Source organism: Tripterygium wilfordii, chromosome 6, assembly GCF_013401445.1.
Source record: "Tripterygium wilfordii isolate XIE 37 chromosome 6, ASM1340144v1, whole genome shotgun sequence".
Taxonomy (NCBI): domain Eukaryota; kingdom Viridiplantae; phylum Streptophyta; class Magnoliopsida; order Celastrales; family Celastraceae; genus Tripterygium; species Tripterygium wilfordii.
In genome coordinates, this window is record NC_052237.1 from 7002114 (window position 1) to 7021573 (window position 19460).

At 35.9% G+C, this 19460-nt stretch overlaps 1 protein-coding gene and 1 pseudogene across 1 annotated transcript; one reads left to right on the top strand and one right to left on the bottom strand.

Moving 5' to 3' along the window:
* The first annotated feature begins 6450 nt into the window (after positions 1–6450).
* Positions 6451–9715, top strand: LOC119999707 (spermidine synthase 1-like). Its single transcript, XM_038847420.1, has 9 exons — positions 6451–6705; positions 6978–7054; positions 7143–7265; positions 7940–8044; positions 8250–8322; positions 8404–8475; positions 8568–8763; positions 9107–9236; positions 9337–9715. Exons 1-9 carry the CDS (start codon positions 6537–6539, stop codon positions 9394–9396), a joined length of 1005 nt encoding a protein of 334 aa, XP_038703348.1. The 5' UTR covers positions 6451–6536; the 3' UTR covers positions 9397–9715.
* Positions 9716–12590: 2875 nt separating this feature from the next.
* On the bottom strand, positions 12591–13539 carry LOC120000644 (annotated as a pseudogene).
* Positions 13540–19460: the final 5921 nt, after the last annotated feature.

The following is a 19460-nucleotide window of genomic DNA, read 5'->3' on the forward strand; positions in this document are numbered from 1 at the left end:
GTTTTACAGTGTTAAGGGGTGGGCTTAGCACTTATTAACTCAACAGTCGAGATAAACATGCCGCATAAACGGGTATTTTGTTGGGATGAAAAGTGATGGTATTTATATCACTTCCGTTTAGGCTTCCCCTTATTCACATATAACAAACATACGGAGATTTTGGGTGGCCCATGTGTAGAACAGTTTTGGGCCTATTTTTTTAATAGGGTGTGTTAACTAATTGATTGATATATTATTATTTTTTTTGAAATAAAAATCAAATTGAAAGGTTTTGAGTTTATATTCAAAGGTTCAGATTGTCATAGATTTTTCATGTTGAATTTGATTTTTTGTTTTGGACAAAAAAAATTTATATCATTAAACGTAAAAACAATCAAAATACAAACGCAATTTGTTTTTCAAGAAATATTTGAATTAGGCAATTAGCTGTAGTGTAGTACTTTCATTTGCTGTGGTGCAGTTTTTTTCATGCATATACGTTTGATGTATTGAAAGGTAAAACTGATTCAATTAGAGAGGTGGTCGTTTTCTAACTTCTAAGGACTTAATCTTGATAAAGTCTCTACCCTCTATGGTGCATTCAACCAAAAAAAAAAAAAGGAAAAGAAACGTCAATGTATGGATTATTTTTATTAAATTGGACCAGCAAATAGATCCAATATTAATTAAATGGATTGTGGATTGGGCCTAATTGGATTGAGATTGTGAGTTTTAAATTGAACTCGGTCCAAATTTTTGATAAGTTTGGTCCAATTAAGTGAAGTGTATCATCAAGAGAGAAATCTTAAAACAAATAATATAAAGATTCCAAAAAAAATATAAATACAAAAGATAAAATTTATCTCTATTTTTTTTTCTAGCATGCTCTCAACCCTCTCCGTATAAATTAAAAATCTTGTTTTCATTAAGCTTGCTCTAAATTCTTGAGTAAAGAATTACATATAATTTCTCTCACGTTTTTAGAGACGCCGACAAGAATCTACCAAGGAAGAACCATCACCGCTAAGGAAGAGGAGCCGCCACCGCTGCTCCCCCGAGGAGGAGCGCCAACAGGAGTATTAGAAGGAAGACTCTTTGAGCAAGTTCTTCTATTTGCCCATGTCAAGTCTACGCAGCTCTAAATCAATCAATTGGAAATCTTTTGCAGCCTCCCAAAATAAATAAGCAGAAATTCAACTTCTTAAAATCAACTTGGTCGCCTTACAAATTAAATGAGAAGTCTCCAATCGATATTCCCACCTTAGTATTATTGGAAATCAGGATTCCATATCTATGAGAATCGTTTTCTCCAAGTGCCAATCGTGCCTATGTATTCCATGGCACCAAATCAAGTTTACGCGCCTTCAAGACCCCAAATCATGTCAATGCTTCCACGACACCGAATCAAGTTAACATCTTCAAAGCACCAAATAAATTAATTCAAGAAAACCACAACGACATCAAGTTCAAGTCAACACCTTCAAAAAGTGATCAAATCTTACTCAAACCAAAGCGACATCTAATCCAACTCAAGTTAAAGTGATATCAAAACCAAATCATATCATATCAAATCCAAATTCAAATCAAATCAAGTCTTTCCCAAACATTAATCTGAGGATGAAAAACGCAAGTCAAAACAATACAATGCAAACCCAATTTTACATCAAATCAAAATTGTTTCAATATTCTATGCAATTTTAATTCTTGCAAGAATTATTGTCCACACAACACATTACAAAATTTATGATTTTGTATGACCTAATTAAAGAATCAAAAAAGATTTTATTCACATATGAAACCCTATGGTAGTCAATGCTTCCACAGCACCAAATCAAGTAACCTATATTCAAATCTTACAATATTCAAAATCATATTCTAAGACATTAATCTATTTCAGACTACACCAAAATAGCTTTTCAAATTCTATATCAAAACCCATCCAAACAAAATGGAGTCAGGTGCTGATTTTTTTTTTTTTGAAAGGCCCACATGCCACACACACGTTAAGCCATGCCTGAGGGACGTGAAGGCCACCATAACGGATGGAAAATTACCCAAATCCCAAACCCCCTGGTAAGAATAGAACCCTGGACCTCAAGGTCCTGGGCAGACAACCTGACCAACTAGGCTATCTCCCATTCTCGAGTCAGGTGCTAATTAATATTAGGACGAAAGCATTTTAATCTTATTGAGAAAAGGTGAAGAATTCCCTATTCATCCATCAGTAGATCCATGATTTAGAATCCTCCATGTCATTATAAAACAATACCCGTTATAATTTGATAAATATTAGAATTTATGAAAGAAAATTTAAAAGAAGTCAAATGAAGCTGATAAATTCAAAACGGACAATGTTATTAGTGTGAGTGGGCTGAGATTTATAACATGGTATCTGAGCATAGTCTCGATCCTGTTGGACGGGCCTCCACATGTCCACTTGTCGGTTTGGCATAACCCAACCCACAAGTGGCGGGGAGTATTACAAATTATATGCCCCACGTCATTTGGTTAGCCAAGAGATGTGCGTTTTATAAGGGCAAGCTCCCCTCTCACATATATGAGACATTTTCCAAAAAGTAAATAGGTTTTAATGTAATTTTATATCGGTAGTGATAAATGTACATAGCCAAACATCTCTAAGTTTACATAAACACATGTGGCATGACACATAAGTCTAGTGACATGGTAATTTTTTGAATTTCAAAAAATTAAAACCTAGACTAAAAAAGATGTGCAACCCTCTCCACTTTCCAACACTCTCACTTTCTCCATCTCACTTTCTCCATCACTCTCTCTTCCTCTTAGAGAGAACGAAGAGAGATTATCTCAAACAAGTCGAAGATTCGAGAAGCTCAGAGAAAATGAGAGAAGTTGATACCCATTTTCGACGGCGACGGTCAACCAATATTCCATTTCCGGCGGGGATTTGACCACTTTCTGACCATAGATGATATGAAATCCATGGATCTGTGTTTTATGTAATGATTTTGTAAGTAAAAGTGGTATTTAATGTGAAGTTTGAGATTTGTTCGATTTTGGGGTATTCCATGTTGTAGTTTTTTTATTTGAGGCTTCCATGTTGTGACTTTGGTGGTTTGGGGTTTTTCTAATTTTATTAATTAGTTTCATATTTTGTTTTGTTTTGATTTGATTTTGAAATTTTGAAAATCGATGTGTAGATTGGAGGTCAGATATTGTGTAATTATCACTCTAAACAATGTAATCAAGGTCATATATTGTGCAATTATCAACCAAAACAATGTAATTAGGACCTGTATAAAATGAGACAGTCATATCTTCACAGCTTGGTTTGTTTGGGTTGGTGGGTCGTTGTTGTTCTTTCTTGGCTAGTTGTGGGTTTGTTTGTTTCGGATATCTTCCATGTTGTGGGTTTGTTTGTTTCGGATATCTTCCATGTTGTGGGTTTGTTTGTTTGGGGGTCTTTCATGTTGTGGCTTTGGTGTTTGGAGTCTTTGATGTTGTGATTTTTTTGTCTTAGATGCTTATGTTGTTTTTGCCTCAGAGTTGGTTGGGGTGCTCTCCTCTTTCTCTCGATGTTCAAATCTGTATTCGAAGTAAATAATTACATTATTTCAATGCGTAATTACATTGATAACTTTTAATTACAAAACAAGTGAATAATGACATTATTCTAATGTGTAATTACACATTGATATTTTCAATTACATTATTGTGATCATACTTACACAGTTCACAATATATTGCTCTAACGTTATAATTAAAAATTATTTTCTCAAAATTATATAAAATCTATAGAATCATCAAAAAGACTGACTTCAAAACATACAAATATTAATGTGAATCCAATTTGTTTTCTCTTTTGATGCACTTGGCAATATATATGTAATTACATTGTTTGTAAGTCCAATTACACTGGATAACTTTTAATTACATTATTTCAATGTGTAATCATATTGATAACTTTTAATTACAAAACAAACATTTTCGTTTATGTTTTGATGCTCTTGGCAATATATATATGTAATTACATTATTTGTAATACAATTACACTGAATAAATTTATAACTACACATTATATTGTCTTAAAACTACACGTTACACTGAAGAAAATCATCAACAAAGTTCAAATTTTCATAGCCAATAATCATAAAAAAAAATATGTCAAATATAGTGTGAAAAGAAATTGAACAATCGTCTAGTATTTTTATCACTTATACATGTTATTACGTAGTTATCTAGTCCACTATAGTAATCAAACAAGAATAACTGAAACTTATGATGTTCTCAAATCATGTCAAGTACCTACCATAGCTAATAAATCCAAATTTTCCACTTAAAGACAATATAGCAGACACTAAAGATGTCATTCCATTTTCTTGTAAAGCAACCAGTACACTAATTCCAAGAATTACATTGTTTGAAGTCATAAATACACAATTTCAACATACCTTTATTAAATTGTTTCAGCCTATTATTACATTGTCTCAACTTCTTGTTATATTGTTTAAGTCTTTATTACACTTTTTAAGCCTCTTACTACATTGTGTTTTGTCACACACAAATGTCTTACATTGTTTAAGTCTGTTGTTATATTATTTTGCCCACCAAAGATAAACACAAATAAAACATGAAAACCCAACACAGATCCATGTCAATAACTCTTATACAAACGGAGCATGATCCACGTCATGATCTCTTTATCGTTATTTGAACCCAAAATTGCAACTTAGCATCCCAAAACTTAGCCACTTAGCATGATCCATGTCATGATCTCTTTTCTGTTGATTTGAACCCAAGCTTGGATAAAACGTGTCACAACTAATAGAAGAAAGCACAATTGATCCGATTAACTCATTTTTGAGCTAAGGAATCTTTGACATAAGAAGACGAGAACATGAAAGCCATTATTGTTATGATTCAACGAATAAAAGTGAGAGAAAGAGAGAGAGATCTGAGAGAGAGTGAAGCTTAGGAGGAGTTTTCCAAAAGCACCTGAGAAGCCAGATGATAGAGAACGAAAAGCACACGATATTCGGGCTTTGACACGCTGGTGCTATGCTTCTAACTAGTAGCGTTAGTAATTGCACGAGTAGTAGCTGCGACGGCGTCAGAGACAACCCCATCGAGGAGGGAGAGATGTGGAGAGGGTGGGTGGAGAGAGAAATGAAGAGGAGAGATGTGGAGAGAGAATGAGAGGATGGGTGAAGATATGGGTATTTGTGTCATTTCAAAATAAAGTGGGTGAGAGATAAATTATTTTTAAAAAAAAATTATATCTAGTTGGCAGAGTGACATGTCCTTACACCTGGACTATGGATATTTATGGAGAAATATTCTATGGACGTTTAACATTTTCCATTTCATATAAGAATAATTTAGTAACCATAAATGGTTAAAAAATGTGTGAGTAGAGAGTCCTAATTCGTGTGCAAATAACGGCTCCCTATTTTATGGGCTCCTCTTCCAGTTGTTGCATATGGAGATTGGAGAGTTCATTCCGTTTTGTTAAAAATAATTCATTTTAATTAAGAAAACAATAAGAGCAATTTTGACATTTTATTGCAAATAATGGTGTTGGCTTGCTGGTTATACCATCTCCAACCCAAGTGGTATATGAGGTTGTATTATACAATTTCTCATTATGAAGTGCTAAATATAGCTCTCAAATGAGGAGATCGAAAATTTTGGAGGGAAATAAAGTTTGATAGTTAAGAAAAAATTTCACATTAAAAAAAATTCAAAAATATAAAGAAATCACTTTCCATTCTCATTTCTTATCCACCATTGAAGTAAATGAATTATATTACCCTCACTTTTACACTATTCATGGATGCAAAATTTAAATTGCATGAGATCACATATGAATTTTTATGATTCCACGATGAAATGACACAAAGTGCGATGCGGATATAAAGTGCCCTAATGATTCTTTTCACACGAAGGAACTCAAGTGGTTTTCCATGTAAAGAAAACCAAAGTTGGTGCTCCTGCATGCCGACGACCACGAGTGATGAACCCATCATCGATCACAATGATTACCAGACAGAGAAAAAGACCCCGGCTAGCTTGTACAACTACTTTCTTTCTTTCTCTTTCTTTTCCATTACGTGCACCGTCAGTCCAGTCCAATGATACTCCAATCCTCAGAAAAAGGAAAAGAAAACAACTATTCCTAATGCATGTGAATACCCAAATGATGTTAATATTCAGTCAATGCTATGGAGCATTTAATTTGTTGAATGAAACGATGTAGAGGGCATCTGATTCCATTATGCTAAAACCACTCATAACCATTGATTAAAAAAGTTTGATCTTGAAGACTTTAAGCATCACATTCAAATTCTATCATGCTTACAACAGAAATTTTCTAATATTCTCCATAATTTTTCATCAGTGGGCAATCTTCTGGAATATCACATAATTTAAAGTGTCTGATTTTCACATTATTCGATGTCCACATTTTTTATTATAAAAAGCAAAACACCAAGATCGTGTGGCATCGAATTTCGGTCGACTAGAGTGCCTTTTTATAGGTCTGCCAGAGAGAGTTCGTGTGTGTGGCGGAGATAGTGACTATGGCAGCTCAAGAAGGTGGCGCTTTGGCTACGGTTGAAGAACATGGGTTCCCTGCTACTTACATGTCCATGGAGACTGAGGGTGGCAATAACGACGACAAGGAGCTGCCGATTTATGAGTCCTCTGTTATTCCTGGGTGGTTCTCCGAGATTAGCCCAATGTGGCCTGGTATGTTTTTCTTATGTTCAAAATTTCTTTAGGCCTAAGAAACTTAAAGAGAAAGGAAGCGATTTCTGAGTTCCCAAAATGAGCATATGTGATTTACTCATTTGGGGAGTTCTGAAGACGCTTCCTTTTGATCCCAATTTGCGATCAATATTTGATTATGGGTTAGAATGTGCTATTAGAATCCTCTTTTTAATTTTTAGAATATCATCTTGTAAGACATAATGGGTTTTTTAAAATCTTGATAGGGTTTTTTTTTTTTTCCAATTATGTAGGGGAGGCACATTCCTTGAAGGTAGAGAAGATGTTATTTCAAGGGAAGTCTGATTACCAAGATGTCATGGTTTTTCAGGTATCAGTAATTTGGGTTGTTTATTGTTTGATGCTCACCCAATATCAATATCAGATCCTAATTCATGTATTGTAGGATCTTTTTACAGTCTTCGACATACGGGAAGGTTCTTGTTTTGGATGGAGTTATCCAGCTTACAGAGAGGGATGAATGTGCATACCAAGAAATGATCACGCATCTCCCGCTTTGCTCAATTCTAAACCCAAAAAAGGTTTATATTGTTTCTCTTAATTTTTTTTTTCCCTTTTGGTTGTTTAATGGGGATAAGATTTGGAATCCCTGCCCTTGGAACAGGAAGACGAGAAACTTGACCACTTAAACCAGCTCCTCAACTAACAAAACTATTAGAATGTTTTTGCAGAAATGAGTCATTCGTTGCTATCTAGAATATCAAGAATACCTTCAAAATACTCGATTTTTCATTACGTATCAGTAAGGAATGTGCTTGTCAGTTTATGATAATACGTAATTTTTGTTGTGGACGAAATTATTTGCTTGTTTGCTTGTGATCATAAATATATGATTCTCCTTTCCCCCTCCTTTTCCCCTTTCTTTGGAGTATTGTAAATGACTGAGGAATGTGCAGAATTACTGAATTAAATAGGATAACTTTCATCAACTCGAGATTAAGCATCTCAACTTTGGAGTCTTTACAATTGGGATAGAGATTGAGAGACTAAAAAGAAGGTGCAATAAAAAAGAGAGAATCTCGAAAAGCTGCAAGCAAACATGCGGCAACCCTTGTTTAGACTTTAGACATGAAGCCTTTTTTGTAGAGATTGAAGGAATCTGGAACTATTTCAATTGGCATGATTTGTTCGTCGCTCATGATGTAGATTTTATGCCCCCTATATTGTCTTGAAACTCGTGTTGTTTCACTTTCAGGTTTTGGTTATTGGCGGAGGAGATGGTGGAGTTTTGCGTGAAGTGTCTCGCCATTCTTCTGTTGAGCGTATAGATATCTGTGAAATTGATAAGATGGTTGTCGATGTGAGTGATAGTCGTGACTCTTCAATCCATTTAATTGGATAGAAATGTCTATAGTTTTCAAACTGAACATAAAGTCTGCACGTTTGTTTTCCGTTTAAACATGAATTCGCTTCTTCGTTCAATAACTTGCTGTTATGCACCCTTATTAGTTTTTCCTTAAGGACCTTATATTTCCTAATATCAGTGATTTGTCTACATTCCCTAGGTTTCTAAAGAGTTCTTTCCTCATATAGCAGTTGGGTATGAGGATCCTCGTGTAACACTTAATATTGGTGATGGTATGATCAGCTGCTGCTATTACTCCTCTTTTTCCTTTTGCGATTTAATCTGATTTCCGTTTGTGTCTCTTGATGTCACAGGGGTTGCATTTCTGAAAGCTGTTCCTGAAGAAACTTATGATGCAATTATAGTAGATTCTTCTGATCCAATTGGTAATAACATCTTTTTTGAATGTTACGGTCTCAAGTTGGATCCTAAGAAGTAAGAACTATCATCTGGATTCACAGCCACCATGTTTGATCAGGTCCTGCACAAGAGCTGTTTGAGAAGCCCTTCTTTGAGTCTGTGGCAAAGGCTCTTCGTCCAGGAGGTGTTGTCTGTACTCAGGCTGAAAGTATATGGCTTCACATGCAAATCATTGAGGACATTGTCGCCAACTGTCGCCAGGTCTTCAAGGGTTCTGTGAACTATGCGTGGACTACGGTCCCTACATACCCGAGGCATGTTCTTGAACATTTCGTCGTCTTCTTCTCTCAGCATGCTTGTTTTTTTTTCATTTTTCAGTTAGTGTACAACTTTGGATGATTTTGGAGGCCCGTTATACTTTTGCATGATAGTGTTGTCTCAACACTTCTCATGCTTTGACCTGAATGCCTTGCAGATTGTATCAATTCTATTTGTTTTCTTGACTTATTTCTTATTTCTTTTTGCTCCACAATAGCTAATGTAAATACAAGAGCTATGAGCTCCCCCTCGTCTGAATCATGGATAAGTCGGCCTCAGTTATGACATCGGTGTTGTGAACATTTTCCGACCCTTACAGTGTATTTTATTTTGTTTCAGTGGGGTGATTGGTTTTATGCTTTGCTCAACTGAGGGACCCCATGTTGATTTCAAGCATCCAGTGAATCCTATAGATGCTACTTGCTGTCACAACAAAGAAAAACAGCCATTGAAATTTTACAACTCGGAGGTGTGATTCTTCTCCAATTTAGTTTCACTTCACTGTATTTATACTGTCTGTCCATATATGGATCTTGCTCTTGATTTTGTGCTTTACTTAAATGCTTCAGATTCATTCAGCTGCGTTCTGCTTACCGTCTTTTGCAAAGAGGGTCATTGATTCGAAATAATGAGGTAGATTTTCAAGTGTTGAAGAAGCAGAATCGAGTGGTTGTAGAGTATCCAATCTTCATGCACCCTCAAATAGTCAATCTACTGATGAATTGCAGAATAAGTTAAAGGCTTAACATTCCAGTATAAATGTCTTTATCAACAAGATAGCTGTAGCATGGGTTGATGGAATTATGAGGTCAATGCCACTTCCACAATTCTAGCACTTACAAAGTGCAAACACTGGAAGTCATATTTGTTCTTCACAATGTTCACAGAGACCATTCTCTTCTGAGTAATTTAATATGTTTAAGAGACCCGAGATTCTTCGTTTGCAAATTTTCCTTTTCAAAAATGATGTTATTTGATCATATCCTCTGCTGCTGGAATGATATTAGCCTATTATTGGCATATCTCTACTTGGCAGAACTGTCCTGGGGCTGGAAGCGCGACGCATAAAATCAGAGTGCCTAATTTGTGGAAGCATTGGCATTAATAATACCCCCCAGAACCCAGATTTACAGACAAACCAACCCAGTGTGGTCTAGTGCTCTCATTTCCCAGTCCTTTACCTCTTATCAGTTTTCTCTAATTTCCCAGTGCATAGCTTCAGCTTATCTTCAATGTCTCAATGAATTATCCACTCACTTCATCTTCTTTTTTAATTCCGTCCACATAAAAATTGTATGGGCAATCCACTTACTGAGACAGAACAAATCTCTGAATAGCTAGAGCCATGATAGTCTTTAAAGACCCAAACAAAAAGATTAGCAAAAGCAAAGTTCAACAAAAACAAATCTCTGAATAGCTAGAGGCATGATAGTCTTTAAAGACCCAAAACAAAAAGATTAGCAAAAGCAAAGTTCAACAAAAACAAGAATATGTGAAAGGAGATTTGAAATGAAACCTCTCTAAAATAAGCAGAAATTCCCTAAAGTTTGGGTTAAATTTACACTGTTGTGTCTTAAATACAAAATTTTCCCATTTCATTGTTATTGTACTCACTCAATGTCCAAGGAAAAACTTGAAAAATTGCAAAGAAAGAAAAAAGAACAAGAAGAAAGAAGTGCAGCAAATATGTGAGTAATGTGAGACTGTCATAATTGATAATTTTGCAATTCATCAATGGTTCTTTCGCTTTAGAAGGAAGAAAGAAAAAAGTATAGTCTTATACTCTTATTGTGTTATGTGGGTCTCTTTGCTATTGTAGATCAACAACCAGTGAAAACTGGAAGTAAGATATTGGAGGAAACTAAACCCAAATTGGTAAAATTGATATTTGCTTTTGGGATTAGTTTCCTCCAATTCTTACTTGCAGTTGTCCACTTTAGAAACTTGATGAGGGGCCTTCAGTAAAAACCAAAGGTAAGATATTGGAGGAAATTAAACCCAAATTTTGTAGTAAACATTGATGGGATTAATTTCCTCCAATTCTCACATTTGGGTTATACACTCTTTTCTTGCTGAAAGGCCTGATGGGATTGAGGGGTATTTATAGCAAGTGTTGGTGAGCATTAGGCATTGGAGATTTGGAGGGGAAAGCATGATAGAGAGATCTGGTACTCGTAACAACCTGCAAGTACACTAATTCCTTTTTGACCCAAGGTCTAACTTCTCTTGAAACATGAGCCAAGCCCACTGCCCCAATATGGCTGCTCAAGCCCACCAGGCCGAGCAGGCTATCTGCTTAAACCCATATCTCAGAGACCCGTTAAGGTTCAGAATATGAAGAAGTGTGACTGGAGTAAGATGGTCAAAAAAATTGACGTGAAAGAAGTAAAGGAAGCTGATAAATTTATTAGCCAATTTCCCAGCTCAACCTGCAGCATACAACGTAACATACAAAGCTTCAATTTATCTCAAGCAAACATACATATTGCCATGCTGTGGATAAAAGTCTGATTTTTGTTACTGGAAGATGATATGTGTTATAACTCAGTCAATCATTATTAAAACTTTTATGCCCCATCATGCAATTGTATGAATAATGATGGACCCACGAATTGGGAATATTGGGAGCATAAAAAGTGGTGCAAGCGTTTTCGAAAATATTTTTAGGTTATTTATATCATGAGTCCCATGAATATAAACCACAAACACAATATATATATCTAATACTTCAAATCAATAACACCAAAATACACAAAAAAAAAAAAAAATTATTTATGTCATGAGTTCATGACCAAGGGTCACCATTTGGCTAGCGGGTCTAGGCCCAACCCGAAACCTGACACTTTGGGCCAATTTTGGCCCGGCCCAAGCCCGATTATTCAATTAGGCAACATCCATTATTTATATATATATAATATGTATATTTATTTATATTGCATCAGAAATTCTCCTATGTGGACCAAAAGTGTGGACCAAGTTTGTGGACTTGCTTTTCAACCGTAGATGTGGTGGGTTCCATAATAAATGTGTGGCCCTCACTTATGTTGTGGTTTATGACAACCATTAGATTTTGGCCCACAAACTTGGTCCACACTTTTTGGTCCACATAGGAGAATTCCTGTATATTACATATATATATACATATATATTATATTTGCAATGTATGTGTATATACACATACATATATATTGCACATATGCATATATATAATACATTTCCCTCAAAAAAATACATATATAAATATTATATAGTCAAAAGTCGGACCCGGCCTGACCCGAAGCCCAAGGCCCAGCCCAAAGGCCCAAGCCTTCGGGATCCGGGCCTAGACATCATTTTGAGAGTCAAGGCCGGCCCGAAGCCTGATCTCAAAATTGAGCCCGGAACGGGCCGGCCCGATGCCGACCCCTATTCATGACTCACAAGTATAGACTATAAACACAAAAACACTTTAATAATATTACAAAGTAATGATATAAAAACACAAAAAAAAATTGGGGTTCCATAAGTAATCATCAAAGCATCCATAGAACCGACAAGCTCTCTTTGGAAAAGGAATCCTTTTGTGGGGTAGTTTATTATAAATACTCTCATTAGAGTATCAGTGGTGAATTCCCAATTAGGAAGACAGTAAATGAGAGTTACACCAAAGATTTTAGGATTATCTAGAAGAAGTTTTTGAACGTGAATATGTTTGTTCCAAGCCAGTTGAGAGTTGCAATCCTGCTTGAAAAGTCACAGAGACTATTAGTGCTGCAACTACGAGCAGAGCATCTCACACATCGCCTGCCTGCCGAATTTCTATGCTTCTGAAACTTGAAATACTTTAGAACACTCTCAAACTGTCTGTGAAATGTTCATCATGTGGAGTTTTATATTTTTCTTTGGCTTCATTTGAAGCAGATGCATGTTTCATAGTGCTAAATTCTTGAGCCCCTACCGCCCTAACATGTTCGAGGATTTTCTTGAGTTGGGGATCATTTGCTTCTTCCATGACAATGTCCAAAACATCCATATCAGTTAAGTCCTTCGAGTTTATGACATTCACCTCCAAAGCCTCAAAATTTCTCAAGAGAAGCTCAACACTCTGAATTATGAAAATGAAAATCATCCTTGTGAGAAGACTAGTATTTTCCCACAGATGGACTAAGAATTGCATTAAAAAAACTAAATATTAGCAAGAATCTAAGCCTTGTACCTTTTTTCTGTTTTCGAGAAATTGCAAGGTGCAAGACAATATTCCCATTGGTAGAACAATAGTTTATGACTCTTTCCATGTTGAAACTTTTTGACTGGACAAGAACACCAAAGGCATCAACTTGGTGGTTCTTCACAACAAGGTGAAGCATGATCACGTTATAAATGGTCACATCTTCAAGAGACTCAAGAGATTTAGATATCAATTTATTTATAACCTCGACTCTATCATGGACTGCAGCATGGTGAAGTGGTGTTTTTTGATCTTCGCCTTTAAGACGACAAGTTTCGTGGTTATTCTTGTTGTGTTCTGCAACAATCTCTACATTCCCAACAACAGTTATGTCCATTGACCTATATCCATTCTTATTCAACTCTTGAGCTAAGTCAAGCTTTTGTTCAAATAGCTCACATACAAAACTCAATTGTCCTGCTTGTGTTGCAACATGTAAAAGTGTGTCTTTGTTACTTGTTGTTAGGGCAACTTCAATAAGTAACAATGGATTATGCTAAAGGGATTTGCGTAGAATCTCAACGTTTCTGCAGCGAGCAGCTTCAAATAATCTCTCAATATCCATCTGGGATATATTGAGTTTTAGCTTGGAGTTGAAGAATTTTTTACAGAGGTAAATAACCAAGGTCCAAGACTTTTTAGAGGCCTATATATTTGTTCCACTCATATTCACTATTCTCAATTGTACAAAAGATTCAACCATATAAGGACACATATTGATTGTAAACTTTAACTAAAAATCATAATTACAAGTGGTCCACTGAGAACCTCTCCTAAAAATACATAATGATCTTAAATGAATAGTCAAAAATCTTTTTCTTGTGGAAACTTTCTTGTATACTAGTCATTGTTGAATGTTTAGGAGCAATGGTGGACCCAGAAATTGGATTCATTAGGAGCACAATTTTTTTTTTTTGGGTTGTTTATGTCATGGGTTCATGATTTACAAATATAGATAACAAAAACTAAAACACATTAATAATACTTCAAAATGATAATACAAAATCACCAAAAAAAATAGCGTTCTATATCTCTGGGTTCACAATTTATGAATAAAGATAACAAAAACAAAAATATATTAATTACACTTCAAAACAATAACATAAAAACACAAAAAATTGGGGTACTTTAGGTCATGCGTTCATGGTTCACAAATATATATCGCAAACACAAAAACACATTAATAATTCTTTAAAGCAATAACAAAAAAAATTGAGTTCTGTATGTCATGGGTTCACGATCCATGAATATAGATCGTAAACACAAAAACACAACAAAAGAGTAGAGGTTGTGCACAACCTCTACAAGCACATCATTCACTCTCTTGTTGGCGACCACTATCTAGCGTATTTGGAGGTATGTATACACATAATGTAGAGACGTCAGACATACTGATTGTTCGGCAACAAACAAGATGTATTAATAATAAGCTAGGTTTGGGTGGACTTGTGGGTTAGAAGAATAGTTTAGTGGACTCCCTAGTGCCACTCGGAGCCTTCTTTTTTGGTTGGGGTCCTTCACATCAGCCCATATTAGGGTTAATAAAAATTTTGTTGGATCATTAGGGGCCCATGCCCCCAATGACCCATGAGTGTGTCCGCCTGAGTCTATGAATGATGAAAAATATACCCAAGTAATTAAATTAAATCGATTTCAAACATGGAGTTACTACTTTTTTTTTTTTTTGAAAAAAAAGGTCATAAATCTTATTGTATTAGGTTACCCAATAAATTGAGTAACTGAAATCCGTAGGCACTCGAAGCCACCATACAGGTGGAATACAACCTAAGGACTAAAAAAACAAGACCAAAGTAATAAAACACAAACACTAAACCGGACATCGCCAGACATTGCTTGACGACACCAGATTACACCAGACACCGTCGAAAAACTGTCCAACAAGTCCAACTTCACCGGTCTAAGCCGGGTAACAAATACTAAACAGAAAAAATATACAAGTTACAACATGGATCTATAAGAGAGGTCAAACTTCCTTATATCTGAAAAATCTCATCAGTAAAAATCCAAATTTTTTGTCGCTGGATCACCAAAAACATTGATGAACGAAGATCTGCGACAGATGGAGGAGATAGAAATCCAGAGAAGAAAAACCTGCAAGATCCTTATTCAAACACAACATAACAAAAATAAAGTAGATCTAGGTGAAGAAAGGGTAGATCTAACCATGATAGGGGGAAAAAAGGGGGGAAGAGTGGCTGGGAAAGAAAGGGAGAAGAAGAGAAGCTAGGAAGAGGAAAGGTAGGGGAGGAAGAAACAGGGGGAAGATGGGGTAGAAAGAGGCAGGGAGAGAAAGAGAAAGGTGAAGAGGGGGTAGAAGAGGCAGGGAGAGAGAGGAGAAAGGTTAGGAGGGGGAGGGGGAGGGGGTGGCCTCCTCCTGATCTCCCAAAAGTCTTCCAAAGTTTTTGTTTCTCTAGAGAGAGGGGGAGAGAAAATTAGAGAGAGATGGTCAAAGCAAAAGATTCATGGAGTTACTAGTTTAGAATGTTCAAACATTGGGTGAGATAAAATATGACAAATCTTACAGTTACCTTAAACAAGTCTTTCTGTTATCAAAAATTGCATTAACTCTCCCTAGAATGTGTATGTTTACATTTAAGAAAAAAAAATTTGAGTGCTATACACAGACACGTCACTGAAAGCAAATAGTCCAGGCACCCCACTGCTGAAAGGAAACATGGTCTGGACTCTGGACTGTCCACTTATGGAGAAAAAGTAAACAGAACCCATTTTGGTCCATCTCTTCTGAAGTGATCACAAAACGTGAAGAGAAAGTTAAGGAATACACCTCTGCTCGAGGGTACTAGTGTAACAAAACAACTCTTAGAATGAAACAAGCAATTCTTCATACGCTTCATGCATTCATAACCATCATTTTCTTAGGTTGTTACCACTACCAAGATCTCTCATCAGTTCCATAAGATCAAGAACCCCAAATTAATTGTGGCCAAGAGAGAGATAACTAAAGCAGAAGCACTATTGATGGAGAACGCAAGGGAAAAAAGGTCTCAGGCAACCAATATTCTAGATGATCATAATTTCAACATCTATTTCAAGGTGGACAAGCGCACAACAAGACAATGACGAATCAATGGGACAGTTCAGAAGGGACAGCAACAAACAGTTTCATCATTGACGCAACCAGAAGTTGAAAACTCAAAGAGTTGGGAAAATCAAAATTCTTATTGAAGGCAAGGTAATAATTGTCTCAACAAAACCCTCCTAACGACATATATATGAATAAGAAACCCTAATAAGTCTAGAAAACCGAATACTACTTGAAAACAAATAAGGAAATCCAAAAGAAACTAAAACACCTCCGTAGAGAGGGTAAACGTCGTTTTCTGACCCTAATTAAAACTCTTCGACAAACCCAATTGCCTTAGGTGAATTTCAATTCAGTCTTTAAAAAGATATTATGGGCCTTATAACTCCAAGCAAATCAAAAGTTACGGCCACTAAACCGGACTTCGTTTCTTGGCTTTTTGACGCTCCAAACAGCCCAGAAACTCATCCGCAAAGACGTCCATGTCATTCCCCTCCACTTCAAAAGAACTCGACTCCGAGGGACCCTAAGAACCCAGATACAGAGGCTCCTCTGGATGGTAAAGAGATAAATCAGCAACATTAAAAGTGGAAGAGACATTCATGTTTGTAGGAAGATCAACCACATAAGCATTATCCCCAATCTTCTTCAAAATCTTGTAGGGACCGATCTTCCGCTGCCGTAGCTTGCCATGTTTACCACTCGAAAACCACTCCTTGCGTAATAAAACCATAAAATCATCGCCTACATTGAAGGACCGAAACTTGCATAGTTTGTCAGCTTGGGATTTGTATTTTTTCCCGCCTTCACTAAGCCTGTGATGAACCTCGGCAATAATATCAACATTGTCCTCCACAAGCTTCTTCGCAGCAACATTGGCACCAGGAAATTGAACCAAATTGAGGGTATGATTAGGAACCTTCCTGTATACAATAGAAAAAGGCGATTGTCCTGTAATTCGATGCTTGGCATTGTTGTAAGCAAACTCTGCTTGAGCCAAAGCGAAATCCCAATGCGTAGGACGTGAACCACAAATACTCCGCACAATGTCCTGTTCACCACCTCCGTTTGACCATCAGTCTGTGGATGAGCCATGGTACTCTTCTTTAAAGGACAATTGTATAGTTGCCACAAATGTCGCCAGAAGTGACTCAAAATTTTGGTATCTCTATCAGACATAATTGACTTCGGCACATCATGCAAACGCATGACTTCTTTGAAGAACAACTTCGCGATATGTGAAGCATCAGACGTCTTACGACATGGAAGAAAGTGTGCCATCTTGGAAAACTTGTCAACAACAACAAAAACATAATCGACACCACCTTGAGTGCGTGGTAAGCCAAGAATAAAATCCATGGACAAATCCTCCCATATGAAATCTGGAACCGGCAATGGTGTGTACAATCCGGTATTTTACACCTTCCCTTTTGTCGTTTGACAAACATAACACCGTTATACAAACTTCTCAACAACCCGTTTCTGTCGTGGCCAAAAATAACTATCCTGCACTACCACCAATGTCTTATCAACACCCAAGTGACCTACCAAACTCCCTCCATGTAAATCACGAATTAAGCTAAAGATACCAACTGACGCAGTGCGGAAGTACAGATCGACTAGCTAGTTCACGACTAAGCCAACATAACTTAGAATCCACCAAGAAAATTGAGAAAAAACCTCAAAATAACGTAGACTTATTTTATTTCAAAGGTTTAAAAATTACTTAGCCTGACGGCTTACAACCCTATAAATACTAAAACTATAAACCCTAATAGATATGAAATTACCAAAAAATACTAATAATAAAATTAGAAACAAATTTCTAACAAGATAAGGAAATAATTAAACTAAGTCTCCTAATTATTATAAAACTACTAAACTTGTCCTACATCAATCATCTTGAGCCAGAGAGTAGAGACATTAGACATAAGGTTCTTAAAGGTCAGAAGCTTTGTTGCAGGGAAGTGCTCTAAAATAGGTAGTTCAGAAACAAATTTCCGGACCCAAGCTAGTTCAACATATGGTTCATGCTGAATAACATGCAGAGCGACGACTAGATGGCGCGCAAAGAAGCGGGAAACCTTTTCTTCAACTCTTAAGCAATGGCGTCCACCAGGTTTAGGTTTTTATTGAACTTAATGTTGATGGTGATGTGTTCAACAAGGATAAATCTTTTGGTATGGGTGTGGTACATACTATGAGATCAGGTGCATTTTCATGGCTTTTGCTGAATGTTTGAGAAGGAAATTTGAACAGTGAAACTTAACTAGTTTCTTTCTCAAAAAAAAAATTTACATATAGTTTAGGTATCAACCAGTGACTCATCCAAATATATTTGGTTGCAATCTAGTTATGAACAGCTTAAATTCCGTACTATATGCTCATTTTGAGTTAGTAAATGAAAATGAGACTAATCTTTGAGTATTAATAAAATCACTCAAAACAAGTATATATTGTAGAAAATCTAAATTTTCAATAAATAAATTGAGTCTATAATTTTAAAACAAATTGCGGAACCTCCAAATTCATGATAGCGACCCCTATCTTTCAGACTCATCTCCTGTTTTACTATCAAATTAGTCATAACAATTTGACAAGTTATTTCTCATATGAAGACATCAACATTAAACTATATACCAAATCCAGCACCCCAAAATATAGAAGTTAGTCTTTAAAGTGATATAGTCCTTGTTCAGAAAAGAATGTAAAGTGCGCTAAAGTCAATTTGGTAATGGAAACAAAACCACAAACCAGACACAGACTTTTCTCTAAACATGTTGTCTAATTAAGTTTCTATCCATCTCTAATCAGCAATTGTAAAAAATAAGGAATTATTTAATAATAAAACTATACATAAATATGTCTCTGACTTTTTTTTCTTTAATGCAGGGAAAGGGGATGGAGAGATTCGCACTCGAGACCTCTATAAGATAACACGCATATAAGTTTCATTTGAGCTACTCTTGTTTGTGTCAACAATATAGAGAGTTTATGAATTTTATTCCAAATCCGTTGACATGTACATAGAAGGATAACTCTAGCAGTCGTGGCCTCCTCTTATCCTTGTACTCATGATATATTAATTAATTATTAACGGATAGCACAAGTTGCAACTAAATATTCTAATCCTCATATTAAAAAACCTTCAAATTATAAAAATGTTTTTCGCATAAAAAAAAAAACCCAATTCCTCCAATTTTAAATGGAAGGGCTAGCTCATTTTTTATTTTGCCACTTAATACATTCCGGGATGGACCATGTTGGTCTCTCAAAAAATCTTTAAATATTATATCCTAAATCTTAATTAGAGTCTAGATTTAACAATGTCTCAAATTGTTTTCGAAATTTATACAATAAAATTTAAAGAATTGAACAATGGGAATGATAGGGACGATGGGGATGAAGCTGAGAGCGGAAGT

Bases quoted from the DNA above. Each gene is read 5' to 3' on its own strand.
- LOC119999707 (XM_038847420.1), top strand. From the start codon at position 6,537: ATGGCAGCTCAAGAAGGTGGCGCTTTGGCTACGGTTGAAGAACATGGG. The intron at 7,055-7,142 runs GTATCAGTAATT...ATCTTTTTACAG, and splicing joins AAGATGTCATGGTTTTTCAG to TCTTCGACATACGGGAAGGT. The intron at 8,476-8,567 runs GTAATAACATCT...ATGTTTGATCAG, and splicing joins AGATTCTTCTGATCCAATTG to GTCCTGCACAAGAGCTGTTT.